The sequence below is a fragment of the Lagenorhynchus albirostris genome, chromosome 6 (assembly GCF_949774975.1).
Source record: "Lagenorhynchus albirostris chromosome 6, mLagAlb1.1, whole genome shotgun sequence".
In the NCBI taxonomy this organism is placed as follows: Eukaryota; Metazoa; Chordata; class Mammalia; order Artiodactyla; family Delphinidae; genus Lagenorhynchus; species Lagenorhynchus albirostris.
The window spans coordinates 115,231,376-115,247,453 of record NC_083100.1 but is presented as its reverse complement, the minus strand read 5'-3'; the positions used below and the strand labels follow the sequence as shown (position 1 = coordinate 115,247,453).

Here is a 16,078-nt window from a genome sequence, read left to right as displayed (position 1 = left end):
TGGAGACTAAACAATATGCTACTAAACAACCAATGGGTCACTGAAGAAATCAAAGAGGCAATCAGAAAATACCTAGAGACAAAAGAAAATGAAAACACAATGATCCAAAACCTATGGGATGCAGCAAAAAAAAGTTCTAAGAGGGAAGTTTATAGCAATACAATCTTAGTTCAGGAAACAAGAAAAATCTCAAACAATCTAAACTTATACCTAAAGCAACTAGAGAAAGAAGAACAAACAAAACCCAAAGTTAGAAGAAATCATAAAGAGCAGAGCAGAAATAAATGAAATAGAGATGAAGAAAACAATAGCAAAGATGAATAAAACTAAAAGCTGGTTCTTTGAAAAGAAACAAAATTGATAAACCTTTAGCCAGGCTCATCAAGAAAAAAAAGAGGGCTCAAATCAGTACGATTAGAAATGAAAAAGGAGAAGTTACAGCTGACACCACAGAAATATAAAGGATCGTAAGAGACTACTACATGCGGCTGTATGCCAATAAAATGGACAACCTGGAAGAAAGACAAATCCTTAGAAAGGTACAATCTTCCAAGACTGAACCAGGAAAAAATAGAAAATATGAACAGACCAATCACAAGTACTGAAATTGAAACTGTGATTAAGAAACTCCCAACAACAAAAGCCCAGGACCAGATGGCTTCACAGTTGAATTCTGTCAAACATTTAGAGAAGCACTAACACCTATCCTTCTGAAACTGTTTCAAAAAATTGCAGAGGAAGGAATACTCCCAAGCTCATTCTATGAGACCACCATCACCCTGATACCAAAGCTAGACAAAGATACCACAAAAAAAGAAAGTTACAGGCCAATATCACTGATGAACATAGACGCAAAAATCCTCAACAAAATACTAGCAGACCGAATCCAGTAACACATTAAAAGGGTCATACACCATGATCAAGTGGGATTTATCCCAGGGTGCAAGGATTTTTCAATATCTGCAAATCAATCCATGTGATACACCATATTAACAAATAATTGAAGAATAAAACCTATATGATCATCTCAATAGGTGCAGAAAAAGCTTTTGACAAAATTCAACACCCATTTATGATAAAAACTCTCCAGAAAGTGGGCATAGAGGGAACCTACCTCAACATAATAAAGGCCATATATGACAATCCTACAGCTAACAACATACTCAACGGTGAAAAGCTGAAAGCATTTCCTGGAAGGTCAGGAGCAAGACAAGGATGGCCACTCTCGCTACTTTTATTCAACATAGTTTTGGAAGTCCTAACCACAGCAATCAGAGAAGGAAAAAAAAAAAGTCATCCAAATTGGAAAAGAAGAAGTAAAACTGAGTTTTTGCAGATGACATGTCATTATACATAGAAAATCCTAAAGATGCTACCAGAAAACTACTAGAGCTCATCAATGAATTGAGTAAAGTTACAGCATATAAAATTAATACACAGAAATCTGTTGCATTTCTATACACTAACAACAAAAGATCAGAAAGAGAAATTAAAGAAACAATCCCATTTACCACCACATCATAAAGAATAAAATACCTAAGAATGAACCTACCTAAGGAGGCAAAAGACCTGTACTCCAAAAACTCTAAGATGCTGATGAAAGAAATCAAAGATGACCCAACCACATGGAAAGATATACTGTGTTCTTGGATTGGAAGAATCAATATTCTCAAAATGACTATACCACCCAAGGCAATCTACAGTCTTAAAATTTGTATGGAGAAACGAAAGACCCCGTATTAGCCAAAGCAATCTTGAAAGAGAAAAATGGAGCTGGAGGGATCACGCTCCCTGACTTCAGACTATACTACAAAGCTGTAGTCATCACAACAGTATGTTACTGGCACAAAAACAGAAATACACATCAATGGAACAGGATAGGAAGACCAGAAGTAAACCCATGCACCTGTGGTCAATTAATCTATGACAGAGGAGGCAATGGAGGAGAGATAGTACAATACAGTGGAGGGGGGACAGTCTCTTCAATAAATGGTGCTGGAAAACTGGACAGCTACATGTCAGAAAATGAAGTTAGAACATTCTTTAACACCATACACAAAAATAAACTCAAAATGGATTAAAGACCTAAATGTAAGACGAGACATTATAAAACTCTTAGAGGAAAACAGGCAGAACACTCTCTGACATAAATTGCAGCAGTATCTTTTTTGATCCGTCTCCCAGAGTAATGGAAATAAAAACAAAAATAAACAAATGGGACCTGATTAAACTAAAAAGCTTTGTACAGCAAAGGAGACCATAAACAAAACAAGAAGACAACCCACAGAATGGAAGAAAATATTTGCAAGTGATGCAGCTGACAAGGGATTAGTCTGCAAAATTTACCAACAGCTCATGCAGCTCAGTGTCATCAAAACAAACAACCCAATCAAAAAATGGGCAGAAGACCTAAATAGACATTTCTCCAAAGAAGACATACAGATGATCAAGAGGCACATGAAAAGATGTTCAACCTCACTAATTATTAGAGAAATGCATATCAAAACTACAATGAGATACCACCTCACACCAGTCAGAATGGCTATTGTCAAAAAATCTACAAACAAATGCTGGAAAGGGTGTGGAGAATAGGGAATCTTCCTACACTATTAGTGGGAATGTAAATTAGTACAGCCACTATGGAGAACAGCATGGAGGTTCCTTAAACAACTGAAAATAGAAGTACCATATGATCCAGCAGTCCCACTCCTGGGTATATATTGGAGAAAAACATGGTTCGAAAGGATACATGCACCCTGATGTTCATTGTAGCAGTATTTACAATAGCCAAGACATGGAAGCAACCATAGTGCCCATCAACAGAGGAATGGATTAAGAAGGTGTGGTACATATATACAATAGAATATTACCGAGCCATTACACAGAGTGAAATAATGCCATTTGCAGCAACATGGTTGGAGATTATCATACTAAGTGAAGTATATCGTACAGAAAAAGACAAATATCATATGATTTCGCTTATATGTGGGGGAAAAAAAACATACAAATGAACTTCTTTACAAAACAGAAACAGACTCAAAGACTTAGAGAACGAACTTATTGTTACCAGGAGGGAAGAGTGGTGGGGAGGGCTAGATTGGGAGTTTGGAATTGACATGTACAGACTGCTGTATTTAAAATAGATAAGCAACAAGTACCTACTGTGTAGCACAGGCAAGTCTGCTCAGTATGCTGTAATAACCTAAATGGGAAAAGAATTTGAAAAAGAATAGATACATGTATATGTATAACTTAATCACATTCCTGTACTCCCGAAACCAACACAACATTGTTGGTCAACTGTACCCCAATATGAAATAAAAATTTTTTAAAAAGAAGGAAACAAGATATTACTAAGACTGTGCAGCCATTAAAAGCATAAGGAAATACTACAAACAACTTTATGCTCATAAAGTCAGCTGCTTAGATGAAGTAGACCAATTCCTTAAAAGCCACATACTAGCAAAACTCAGTCAGAAACAGGCAATCTGAAGTCTTATAACCATTAAATAAGTTGAATCCATAAGTTAAAAGCTTCCAAACAGGAATCTATAGGCTCAGATACTTCTACTGGGAAATTCTACCAAACGTTTTTTTTGTTTTGTTTTTTTGTTTTTTTGCGGTACGCGGGCCTCTCACTGTTGTGGCCTCTCCTGTTGCGGAGCACAGGCTCCGGACGCGCAGGCTCAGCGGCCATGGCTCACGGGCCCAGCCGCTCCGCGGCATGTGGGATCTTCCCGGACCGGGGCACGAACCTGTGTCCCCTGCATCGGCAGGCGGACTCTCAACCACTGCGCCACCAGGGAAGCCCCTACCAAACATTTAAAGAAGAATCAACACCAATTTCCCACAATCTCTTTCACATATAGGAGGGAACACTTCATTTTATGAAGCCAATATTTTCCTGATACAGAAACAAGACAGAGTACAAATATAGAAAACTACATATCAATATTCCTTAATGAATATAGTTGTAAAAATTCTTAACAAAATATAAGCAAATTTAATCCAGCAATATCTAAGTAGAATTTTACACCTTGATCAAGTAGGATTTGTTACAGCTCTGCAACGTTAGTTCAGCATTTGAAAATCAGTGTAATTCACTGTTTTTAACAGGCTATATTAATTTCCTAGGGCTGCCATAACAAAGTACTACAAGGTGGATAGCCTAAAATAACAAATATATTCTCTCATAGTTCTGGAGGCCAGAAGTCCAAAATCAAGGTATCAGGCGGATCATGCCCTCTCTGAAGGCTGTAGAAAAGAATCCTTCCTTGCCTCTTTTTAGCTTCTGGTGGTTGCCAGCAACCCTAGTTATTCTTCGGCCTGCTACTGCATTACTCCAGTTTCTGCCCCCATCTCCAACAGAGCATTCCTCTCTGTGTTTCTTGACTCTTTGGATTTAGGACCACCCTAATTCAGTATGACTTCTTACTGCATCTGCAAAGGCCCTCTTCCAAATAAGATCACGTTCACAAGTACCAAGGGTTAGAACTTAAACGTCTTTTGGAGGGACACAATTCAACCCACAACAGAAGCTAAAGAAAAATCACATGATCATATCAATTAATGCAGAAAATTTGTTTGACAAAATTCAAAACGTTTTCATGATAAAAACTCAAAAATAGAGAAGGAGGAAGACTTCCTCAACTTGATAAAAAGTCTACAAAAAAACTAGAGCTAACATTATACTTAATGGTAAAGACTGAATGCTTTCTACCTGAGATTAGCAAAAGGATAAGACTGTCTTCTGTCACCACTCTTAACTTAGGATAGAACTGGAAGTTCTAGTCACATCATAAAGTAAGGAAAAAAGAGATAGAAGGCTATACAGGTTGGAAAGGAATAAATAAAACTATTTGCAAATGACATCATTGTCTACATAGAAAATCTCAAAAAAAACCCTGAAACTAGTAAATAAGTTCAGCAAGGTCACAGGCTACAATATCAACATGAAAAAAATCAATTATAATTTTAGATACCTGGAATGTTGTGGAAACATATTGAAAGCATAATGCCATTTACAATTATTCCCCCCAAAGTGATATACTCAGGTACAAATCTAGCAAAACATGTACAGGACGTGTTTGCTGAAAGCTGAAAAATGCTGATGAAAGAAGATCTAAATAAAGAGACATACAGCACTCATGATTAGAAAAACTCAAAGATGTCAGTTCTCCCTAGATTGACCAATACATTTACTGCAATTTCTACCAAAATCACAGAGGTTTTTGTAAACTTAGTAAAGCTTGTTCTAAACATTATGTGGAGAGGCACAGGGACTAGAATAGGTAAAATAATCTTGAAAAACAACAGAAATCTTCTTACCAAATCTTCTTTAGCTTCAGTACTCAAAACAGCATGGTGTTTGCAGAAGGATAGACGTATTGATGACAGGAATGGAATAAAAAATGCAGAAATAGACTCACACAAATATGGCCAACTGATTTTTGACCAAAGTGCAAAAGGAATTCAATGGAGGAAGGAGAGTCTCTTTAACAAATAATGCTGGACATCCATATGTTTGGTGGGGGCAGGGGGGACCTCAACCTAATCCTCACACTTCATGCAAAAATTAACCCAAAATGGATAATAGATTTAAATGTAAAACTATAAAACTTTTAGGAAAAAAACCTAGGAGAAGGTCTTCAAAACCTAGGGCATGGTGAACAATTCTTAGACATAACACCAAAAACACCATCTCTAAAAGAAAAACAATAAATTGGACTTCATAAAACATTTTTGTATCTGTGAAAGACCCTATTAGGAGGATGAAAAGACAAGCTATAGACTGAGAGGGAATATTAGCAAACTACATCTCTAATAAAGGACTCATGTCTAGGATTATATATTAGGAACTCTCAGTACTTAACAGTAAATAAAAACAATAATCCAGTTAGAAAATGGACAAAGGCATAAAGAGACATTTCACCAAAGAAGATACATGGATGGCAAGCACCTGAGAAGATGTCCAAGGGAATATAAATCCTAGTCCTTAAGTGTGGGCTATGTAGAGACTTTGTTCCAAAGTGTGCAGTGTGGAAGAGGGTGTCTCTCTCTCTTTACAGTGGAGACGTGTGACAAACATCACCTCAGCCAGGTGATCAAAGTCAATTTCAATAGTAATGAATCATGTAATAATACGTACCCTTCTCAGGCAGTGATGACAATGGTACTTCTCTACGTCTCCTCTCAAAAATCTATAACCACTATCTAATCCTAACAAAAACATCAGACAAATCTAACTAGAAGGTCATCCTACAAAATAGTTAACCAGTACTCTTTAAAACTGTCAAGGTCATCAGAAGCAAGGGAAGTCTGAGAAGCCATCAAGCCAGAAGGAGTCTCAGGAGACATGACAAGTAAATGTACTGTGGTATCTTGACTGGATTCTGGAACAGAAAGCAGTAAAATTTAATTTTTAAAAAGCGTTTATCCCTAGCCATTAGAGGAACTTAAAGTGAGATGCCTACCAAAATAACTGAAATTAGGGAATTCCCTGGCAGTCCAGTGGTTAGGGCTTGGCGCTTTCACTGCCGGGGACCAGGGTTCAATCCCTGGTCAGGGAACTAAGATCCCACAAGCCACGCAGCACAGCCAAAATAACTGAAGTTAAAAATACTGATAATGCCAAGTGGGGATGTAGAGAAGCTAGATCTCTCATACATTCCTTTGAGCGTTTTGAATGTTATCCCACTGCTTTCTAGCCTCCATTGTTTCTCTAGAGAAGTCAGCTGCTGATTTTATTGGGGTTATCTTGTAAATGATGCATCATGTTTTGTCTTGCTCCTTTGAAGATTTTCTCAACTTTGACTTTCAACATTTTTATAATACTATAATATGTCTATTTGTATCTTTGCATTTATCATACTTAGGGTTCCTTGAGCTTCCTGGATATATAGTTTATTGGTTTTCAGTAAATGTGAGAAGTCTTCAGCCATTTTTTCTTTGAATATTTCTCCTCCTTTCTCTCTTTTCCTTTTGGTACTCCTTTATACATGTTTTGGTGCTCTTAGTGGTGTTTCATGTTTCTTTGAGGCCCTGTTCATTCTTCTTCTTTTCTTTCTCCCTTCAGTTCTTCAGTGCTGTTGGTCTGTCTTCAACTTAACTAATTCTCTTGTACCAGTTCAGATCTACTGTTGAGCCCCTCTAGTAGATTTTTAACATTTTGTTTACTGTACTTTTTAACTGCAGAATTTCCATTTGGTTCTTTTCTTAAAAAGTAATTTCTGTCTCTCTACTGATTTTCTCTATTTAATGTGACATGATCATCATACCTTCTTTTACTTCTTCACTCATGCTTTTCATTCTGTGAATTTATTCATAATGGCTACTTTGAAATCTTTTTCTGATAAATCTGACATCTGGTCACTCTCTCAAGCAGTTTCTGGTGCCTGTTTCTTTTCCCCTGTGTATGGGTCATACTTCCCTGTTTCTTTGCATGCCTCATAATTTTTGTTAGAAACTGGATATTTTAGATACTATATTGTAGCAACTCCTGGCACTGATCTCCCTATCTCCTCCAAGACCCACTATAGTTATTTGCTATTTGCTTATCTGTTTAGCGACTGGCTGGATTCTTTTATTGAAGTCTAATCACCTGCACCCCGCCAACACCACCAAGTGTTAATAAGCCTCTGACGTTACTCCTTGGGGAGGCGCAGCTTTGGGTGCCCACAGTCACCTGGGAAGACAGTGGCATTAGTACGGTTCTCCCCCACTGTTTCCCTGACTACATCCAGCTGATAAACCCCACTACTTGCTTGCCATTTGATTTCCTAGAACACAGTACTGGAATTTGACCTTAAACACAAATTCCTCTGCAAACTAATCCAGTCGTATTGTAGCTCCTTGCCAGAATGGTTTCTGAGGTCAGTGTTTGATGTTTGTTCTGCCCCCAGGAGAGCTCCTGCCAGCTGTCTTACTCTTTGTTCTCTCCTGTAAACTGGTCAGCCCACAGCCTAGGCTGCGCCTTTCACTGGGTCTGTCCGTTCCCTCCCACTTTGACTGCACTCTCCGCTGCTTTGGGGAGCATATGAACTTGCGTACTCTGTTGAAAACGGAGCCACCTCCTTTGGGAAGAGATTAGAAGCTTCTTGTGCTATGGCCTGTTTCTCCCTCCAGGCAGAATCTCTGAGCCTAGGGCTCTGGAGGTGGGAGTGGGACAGTGACAGCCTTTTCTCCGAGTAACACCTTGCTCTAGGAGGTGAGCACTCAGGGTAGGGGAAGAGGAGTGAGTAGCCTGGGGTATGTCCGTTTGGTTTGCCTCTCCTAATGTGACGCCACCATTTAACAAGCCAGGAGAAGGGCTCCTGGGGCCCCAGTGTTCCCAGCACGCCTTGCCTAAGGTATAGTCTCCATCCCACAAGTGGGGTTGAGCAAAAGGAGGGAGCCCCCACGTCAGTTCGACTCGCCCGGGACTTGGCCTCAGCAGCAGGGAGCACGGAGCAGGATGAGAAATGTCTCGCTTCTCCTTGGAGGAGAGCCATCTCCCTAGCAGCTGGCGGAGAGGGGGCTCTGTGGGCTGGGATGCAGCAATCTGGGATGGAGTCACCGCCTTTCAACTGGAGAGAGGAGAGAGGGAGCGGTCTTGGTTTAAATACCACAGACTTCCTGTTCTTTCCACATTTTCGTAGATTTGCTTGAGTAGATGTTTCTGCTTTGCTCTTTGCCCTTAGGACCTTCCCCAGAGGTTTAAACTGTTATTTAAAAATTTTCCCCAGTTTCACTGGGGAAGCAGCTTAGAAGAACACTGTCATATCACAAGTCAGTTGTCTCTTATACATTGCTGAGCTACTCTGGAAAAAAAAAAGTTTAGCAGTTTTATAAAAACCAAACATACACTTACCATATGACCCAACAGTTGCACTCCTGGGCGTTTATCCCAGAAAAATGAAAACCTGTGTTCACACAAAAATCCGTACACAGGTGTTCGTAGCAACTTTTTGGTAGTAGCCAAAATCTGGAAACAACACAAATGACATCAAACGGTTAAACAAACTATAGTGCCATTGAATACTACTCAGGAATGGAAAGGAAAGAACTATTGATCATGTAATAGCTTAGATGGATCTCAGGGGCATTGTGCTGATGCTTAGTGGAAACAGCTAATCTTAGGAGGACACATACCAAAAGGAAAAAAAAGACATATCATGTGATTCTATCTATATAGCAGTCGTTAAGTGACAAAATTATAGAGATAGAGAACAAATTAGTGGATTTGGGGGTTAATCATGGGGCAGGGGTGGTGTGACCATAAAGGTGTGGCACAGGAGAGATGTCTGTGGTGATGCAATAGTTCTGAATCTCGATTGCGGTGGCAGTCACATCAGTCTAAAATGATGTAATGGCATGTACTCACTTTACATCAGTGGCGGTTTCCTGGGTGCGATACTGTACTACAGTTATTAAGATGTAGACAGTGGTGAAGGAGAAATACCTGACCTCTCTTTACTGTCTTTTTTCCCCAGTAATAGCTTTATTGCACTATAATACATGTAGCATACAATTCATCTATTAACATGTACAATTCAGTGATTTTTAGTATGTTCACAGTTGCATGTCCATCACTACGGTGAGTTTTAAAACATTTTCATTACCCCAATAAGAGACTCCACGACCCTTAGCCATCCTCCCCAGTCCTGCCATCTTCACTCCTCCCTATACCCCCAGCCCTAGGCAACCTCTGATCTGCTTTCCATCTCTGTAGATTTCCAGTGCTGGACATTTCCTATGAACGGAATCATATATTATACAGTCTTCTGTGACAGGCTTATTCCACTTAGTGTATAATGTTTTCAAGGTTCATCCATGTAGCATGTATGAGTACTTCATTCCATTTTCCTGCCGAATAATCTTCTATTTTATGGATATATACCACATTTTATTTATCCATTCATCACTTGATGGGCATTTCAGTTGTTTCCACTTTTTGATTATTATGAATAATGGTGCTGTGATCATTTGTGTCTGCATTGTTTTTATAAATTTATTTTATTTATTTTTGGCTGTGTGGGGTCTTCATTGCTGCGCGTGGGCTTCCTCTAGTTGCAGCGAGCAGGGGCTACTCTTTGTTGCGATGCGCGGGCTTCTCATTGTGGTGGCTCCTCTCGTTGTGGAGCATGGGCTCTAGGCGTGCAGGCTTCAGTAGTTGTGGCTCATGGGCTCTAGAGCGCAGGCTCAGCAGTTGTGGCGCACAGGCTTAGTTGCTTCGCAGCATGTGGGATCTTGCCGGACCAGGGCTCAAACCTGTGTCCCCTGCATTGGCAGGTGGATTCTTAACCACTGCACCACCAGGGAAGCCCCATGTGTCTACATTTTTGTGGGAACATCTGTTTTCATTTCTCTTGGACATATACGTAGGAATAGAATTTCTGGGTTATTTGCTAGCTATAGTTAACATTCTAGCAACTCCCAGACCGTTTTCCAAAGTAAATACATTTTTCCCACCGGCAGGGCATGAGGATACTGCGGATTTCTCCATATCCTCACCAGCACTTACTCTTTTTTTTATTACAGCATCCTAATGGGTCGGAAGTGGTACTTCACTGTGGTTTTGACTTACATTTCCCTAATGCCTAATGATGTTGAATATCTTCATGTGATGTTGGCCATTTGTATATGTTTTTTGGAAGAAATGTCTTTTTGGATCCTTTGCCCTTTTTAATTGTTTTGTCTTTTTATCATTGAGTGGTAAGAATTCTTCCTATGTTTTAGATACAGGTCCCTTACCAGATATATCTCTAGACTATCTTTGCAACTTCTGTGAAACTAAAAAGTTTTTTTTAATGCTCGTAATGAAATATACACATCCATCTAAAACTGGTGAAATCTGAATAGGGTCAGTGGACTCTGTCAGTGTCATGGTTGTGATATTGACTGTAGTTTTGCAAGATCTTACCACTGGGGGAAAGTGGATAAAGAGTACACAGGATCCACAACATTGTAAAGCAATTATAATCCAATAAAGATGTGAAAAAAAAAAAGTACACGGGATCTCCCTGTATTATTCCTTACAATTGTATGTGAATCTACAGTTCTCTCAAAAAGGTTAAAATTCTTTCATCCCATTCATGCTAATATTTGTCTAGTAGACAGAGGTTTTTTTTAATTGCTCTGAGAAGTAAAGTTCGTCAGTTTTAGGTTCACAACCATATCAAAAGAGATATTCCATGTCCCACCCCCACCCCCTCCCAAACATGCACAGCCTCCCCTACCGTCAACACCACCACAAAGTGGTGCATTTGTTGCATCTGCTGAACCTAAACTGACATCAAAGTTCATCATTTACGGTCCAGTTTGGTCTTGGCATTGTATACTGTATCAGTTTTGACAAACATATAGGTAGGGTTTTTTCAAGATTAATTTTTAAAATAACAAAATAAGTTTTTTAATTAAAAAAATGTTTTTTAATTATCCATGTACTATGTAATTACATTTTAAGTCCTAGTTAAACAGTGATATTAAAACTTCACAGATACAGCTAAACTCACCTTTGACAGGTACCCCTCAATCCTAGTTTCTTTCCCCAGTCCAAATGATACAATTCCTATTTATTTTACTACAGTGCTGGTTACTGGACTTTTCTACCTACATTTAAATGTGACTCAGGTTGGAGCCCTGTGACTTCTCCAAGATCTAGATAACACCACGGAGCTTCTAAGCTTCATGCCCAAACTCTCCACATGCTGGCAAGCTTCACACATGAGCAAGGCTCCAACCCACTAAAGACCATTTCCTTCATTTAAGAGTTTAGAGTACTAACTTACTCTCTTTTGAACTCACTAGATTAGCACAAGTAGGTCTTTAAAGAATTCTTCTGGTGTGGACAAAAAGAGCTTTTATTCATGTTGTGACTTGTATTTTCAGTGACTTAAAGATATTTAAGTAAAGTTCTTAATAAATTAGTGGCTTGAACACAAATGACTTTAGCTCTATAAAAATTGAAATATACTTTTTTTTTTTTTTTTTTTTTTTATGGTTCCAGAGGAGAAGAAAGCTATGCTGCAGGAAATAGCTAATCAGAAAGGAGTATCCTGTCGTGCCCAAGGCTGGAAGGTTCACCTCTGTGCTGCCCAGTTGCTGCAGCTGGTAGGTGGCGCTCTAGCAGTTGTTACACCCTGCTGAAAAGAAGGATGGATGCTGGAGACGTCTGAGTTCATAGAACGTTTTCTTTAGAGTGATTCCGAAGCGTTCCCAGTTAACGTGGGTCATGGTAGAATTTTTATGTGTGCTGTGTGATATTATAATTACTGTTACCTATTCTGTGGATGGATGTAATTGTAATCTAAATATATCTTAGTTTTGGTCCTCATAAGTGAAATATACTGAACAACTTAAGTTTGTAAGATGTACAGTTAAGGTTCAGTGTTACCTGTTGCCGTGACATCTGAAAAAGAGGGGGCGTCAGATGACCCAGCTGTGTAAGCTCCTCCTCCTCACGCTGCTCCTTGTCGTGGGGACCAGGCACAGTTCCCACTTCTTCCTGAATAGTGGGCTTCAGTTCTCTGCCAGCTTGCGATACTCAGATAAGCCGGTGACATCCTCCCGGGAGCACCAGGGGGCACCGCTCCCTCTTGATACTGCAGTGCCTGCCTCCTACAGCCCCTACTCCTTCACTCTGTTCCCTGATTGTCATAGAGTGCAGCCCCCATGTGGCCGTGCGTGGTGTGCGGTGTCCTCTTCCCCTGGGCTGTGAGTATACTGACTAGTAAACTGCTGTTGATCTCTTCTGTCCAATGTGTTAGGTGTTCAGCCCTTTCCATAACCCTAGGCGGGAATCCTTCCTTCAACAAGGTAAAGAGGAGGTGATCAAAATAATAACCTCGGGCTTCCCTGGTGGCGCAGTGGTTGAGAGTCCGCCTGCCGATGCAGGGGACATGGGTTCATGCCCCGGTCCAGGAAGATCCCACATGCCGCGGAGCGGCTGGGCCCGTGAGCCATGGCCGCTGAGCCTGCGCGTCCGGAGCCTGTGCTCCGCAACAGGAGAGGCCACAACAGTGAGAGGCCCACGTACCGCAAAATATAAAAATAAAAAAAAAAAACTCACAAAGTCTTTCCATCTTTGGAGTAGCAATGATCTGAAGAACATTGTCTTTTATGAGTATTGTTTTTAAAGTAGTGCCATGGCTAGTTTTTTTATGTAGCATAAAAGCATATTTCTCTGAAACTTACAGACTTGTTTTTCAGAGGGATTGTGAATTCCTGGCAGAATTTAAAAGTTATCCTTGGATTTCCCTGGCGGTCCAGTGGTTAAGACTCTGCACTTCCACTGCAGGGGGCACGGGTTTGATCCCTGGTCGAGGAGCTAAGATCCTACATGCCGTGTGGTGCGACCAAACAAACAAACAAATAAATAAATAAGTTATCCTGGGGGCTCCCCTGGTGGCACAGTGGTTGGGAATCCACCTGCCAGTGCAGGGGACACGGGTTCGAGCCCTGGTCCGGGAAGATCCCACATGCCGCGGAGCAGCTAAGCCTGTGCGCCACAACTCCTGAGCCTGCGCTCTAGAGCCAGTGAGCCACAACTACTGAAGCCTGAGTGCCTAGAGCCCACGCACCCAGCAAAGAGTAGCACCCACTCACTGCAACTAGAGAAAGCCCGTGTGCAGCAACGAAGACCCAGTGCAGCCAAAAATAAATAAACTAATTTAAAAACAAAAGTTATCCTGGAAGATGGACTCTGAATTATGGCAAATTGTAATGTAAATTGTTGATCGATTTTCTTTACTGCATCTTAGTCATTGGGAGAAATGATTTTATCACCCAAACAGATCCGATACCAGTTTACACAGGTGATTCAGGGTGGGTTGTTTGCCTGAGTTTGACAAAAGTATCTCCGAGGTCATGACGCCCTCCCTCTTGTTTGTTGCAGACAAATCTAGAACACGATGTTTATGAAAGACTCACCAACCTACAAGAAGGGATCATCCCAAAGAAAAAAGCAGCAACTGATGATGATTTACACCGAATAAATGAACTAATACAGGTTTGAAGGAGTCCTTTCCCTCTCCTTACTTCTCCCTTTCCCTCTCTCGTCCACTGATGTCTTTAGTAAAAACCTGTTACTTCAGCCTGCATTATCAAGAAACACTAAAACATTTTTTCTGTGTGAAAGCCTCAAAATGGCTCAATCCAAAGGTGAGAAGTTCTTTAAAAGCCACATTGTTTCGAAGATTACTTACTGACGATGTGATGTCTTTTGTTTCAGGGGAATATGCAGAGGTGTAAACTTGTGATGGATCAAATCAGTGAGGCCAGAGACTCCATGCTTAAGGTTTTAGATCACAAAGATCGTGTCCTGAAGCTTCTAAATAAGAATGGGACTGTCAAGAAGGTGTCAAAATTGAAGCGAAAGGAAAAAGTCTAGACCCCGAATCAGGACTTTGGAAACAGAATTTATGAAGAATGGTGTTGGGGGTGGGGGAGGGCTTTGGTTATTTTCAAAGCAGAACATTGAAATTAAGACAGCGTTCCTTAACTCACGCTTGAAAGCAGACGGGCCCACAGCATCCAGTGACACGGAAGGATCGGAGCTGATCTGACACAGTGGACTCCAGTCTTTCTTTCAGGCGTCTCCCTCTTAGACTTACCATGTCGTCCATGATTCCTGATGCATCAGTGTCTCCCAGTTGGAATCAGTGACACAAGTGACTGGCTGGCGTTTTTCGGCCTTCCAGTTGATAAACTGTATTTATCTGCTGGATTCCTGCAGGACCCATACTGAGCCTGGACTGAAAGTATCCACTCAGACCATGTTCTCTCTCTACGCTGAAAATCGAACCTCTTCCCTTCACCCCAGTCGGTCCTTACTCTGACCTTCAGATGCCCACGCTGGCCTTCTAAAGCAGTGCCATGGCACCGAGAGACCTGCCACATCTCACTTTAAAGGGTTTGAACTATCGATTCTTGTCATTTTTTAAAAGAACCATTTCAAAGTGGAATTGTTATATTGTCTGTCCTGCGTGTGTCAGAGTTGGGTTTTTGTGGAGGTTCGGAGCAGGCAACACCGTAAGTTGCTCTGAGATCTTTGTTCTGAAGTACATTCTTGGTTACCTGTACTTCTGTAGCTGGTGTGATGCTGTTGATTGTATGTACCACACATCTCCAAACATTAATAAAGGACTCAAAGAGGTTTTTGTACAGAAGCAGTTTACATCTTTTTATAAGTTAATCAGTGCTGTACTGCACATCGCTCGAGTGTTTACCCTACTGTAGTTTCTCTCACGTTGTTGAGTGTACTCGGTTAAAGTTTTGTTGTTCCACATAGAGTTCCACTTACCCTCGTATCTTGAAGATGTCACAGATGGTGAAGCCTGTTGGCTTTTGGTTATCTTAAATACGAGACTACATTGTATCCCACTGCAGATAGAAATTGGTCATGTTATAGGACAATTAGGGGTAGAGCTTCCAGGAGAGTGGAGTTTCTTTACAAGGTTGCTTCCTGTGAACTAGCTCAAGTGGGAAGCCCAGCCTTGCTTTTTGCCTTGACCTGCACAGATCTGAGACAGGAGTCTATGCCGAGTGATCCAGTCTTTGGGACCAGAGATGGCCCTCCTGGGACAGCCTTCCTCGAACTGGAATGGTAAACTCTCATCTGTTGTAGGATTGGGGAAGAGAGAAGCAAAGCAGGCTTCCAGCCTTCCCCCGGTTAGGCCACATGGCCTGCATAGCATAAGCTAAAGAGGTCCTCGGAACAGTCAAGGCTGCTTCACTGGAGTGTTTCAACCTGAAGATATTACTGACTGTGTACTAGACGATGCCGGTTTAGTGTTGTGTGCAGTATAGTGCCTGTGCTAGCACAGGGCTCCTTGCCTCCATTTCTCATCTGTGCATATTGCCCAGGTATATGTGATGTGCTGGCTCTGAAGGACAGGACCCAGGTACTTTGGATCCTGCTTTGTAGACCTATTCTGTCTCAAAGAATTGTTACCTCTGTTTAAACAAAACTTCGATAACCCTGGTCAAAGGAAGATTGTCAGTACAAACTTTGCTGTCAGTGCAGGTTAGAACGGTGGTGTTTTCTGTTTTCCCTCGCCTTATGAGGACAATGTGATCAGAAGATAGGAGAGGGTGGAGG

At 40.9% G+C, this 16,078-nt stretch overlaps 1 protein-coding gene across 7 annotated transcripts in view; it reads left to right on the top strand.

Annotated features, from left to right (window-relative positions):
- The window catches only part of SAP130 (Sin3A associated protein 130), a 75,595-nt gene extending 60,449 nt beyond the window's left edge, over positions 1-15,146 (top strand). For all 7 annotated transcript variants that reach the window (XM_060153112.1, XM_060153111.1, XM_060153109.1 and 4 more), the window contains 3 exons: positions 11,987-12,090; positions 13,874-13,987; positions 14,210-15,146. In XM_060153112.1, the coding sequence (XP_060009095.1) occupies positions 11,987-12,090; positions 13,874-13,987; positions 14,210-14,368 (377 nt within the window). In that variant the 3' untranslated portion in view covers positions 14,369-15,146. The remainder of the gene's footprint in view (positions 1-11,986; positions 12,091-13,873; positions 13,988-14,209) is intronic.
- The last annotated feature ends 932 nt before the right edge of the window (positions 15,147-16,078 follow it).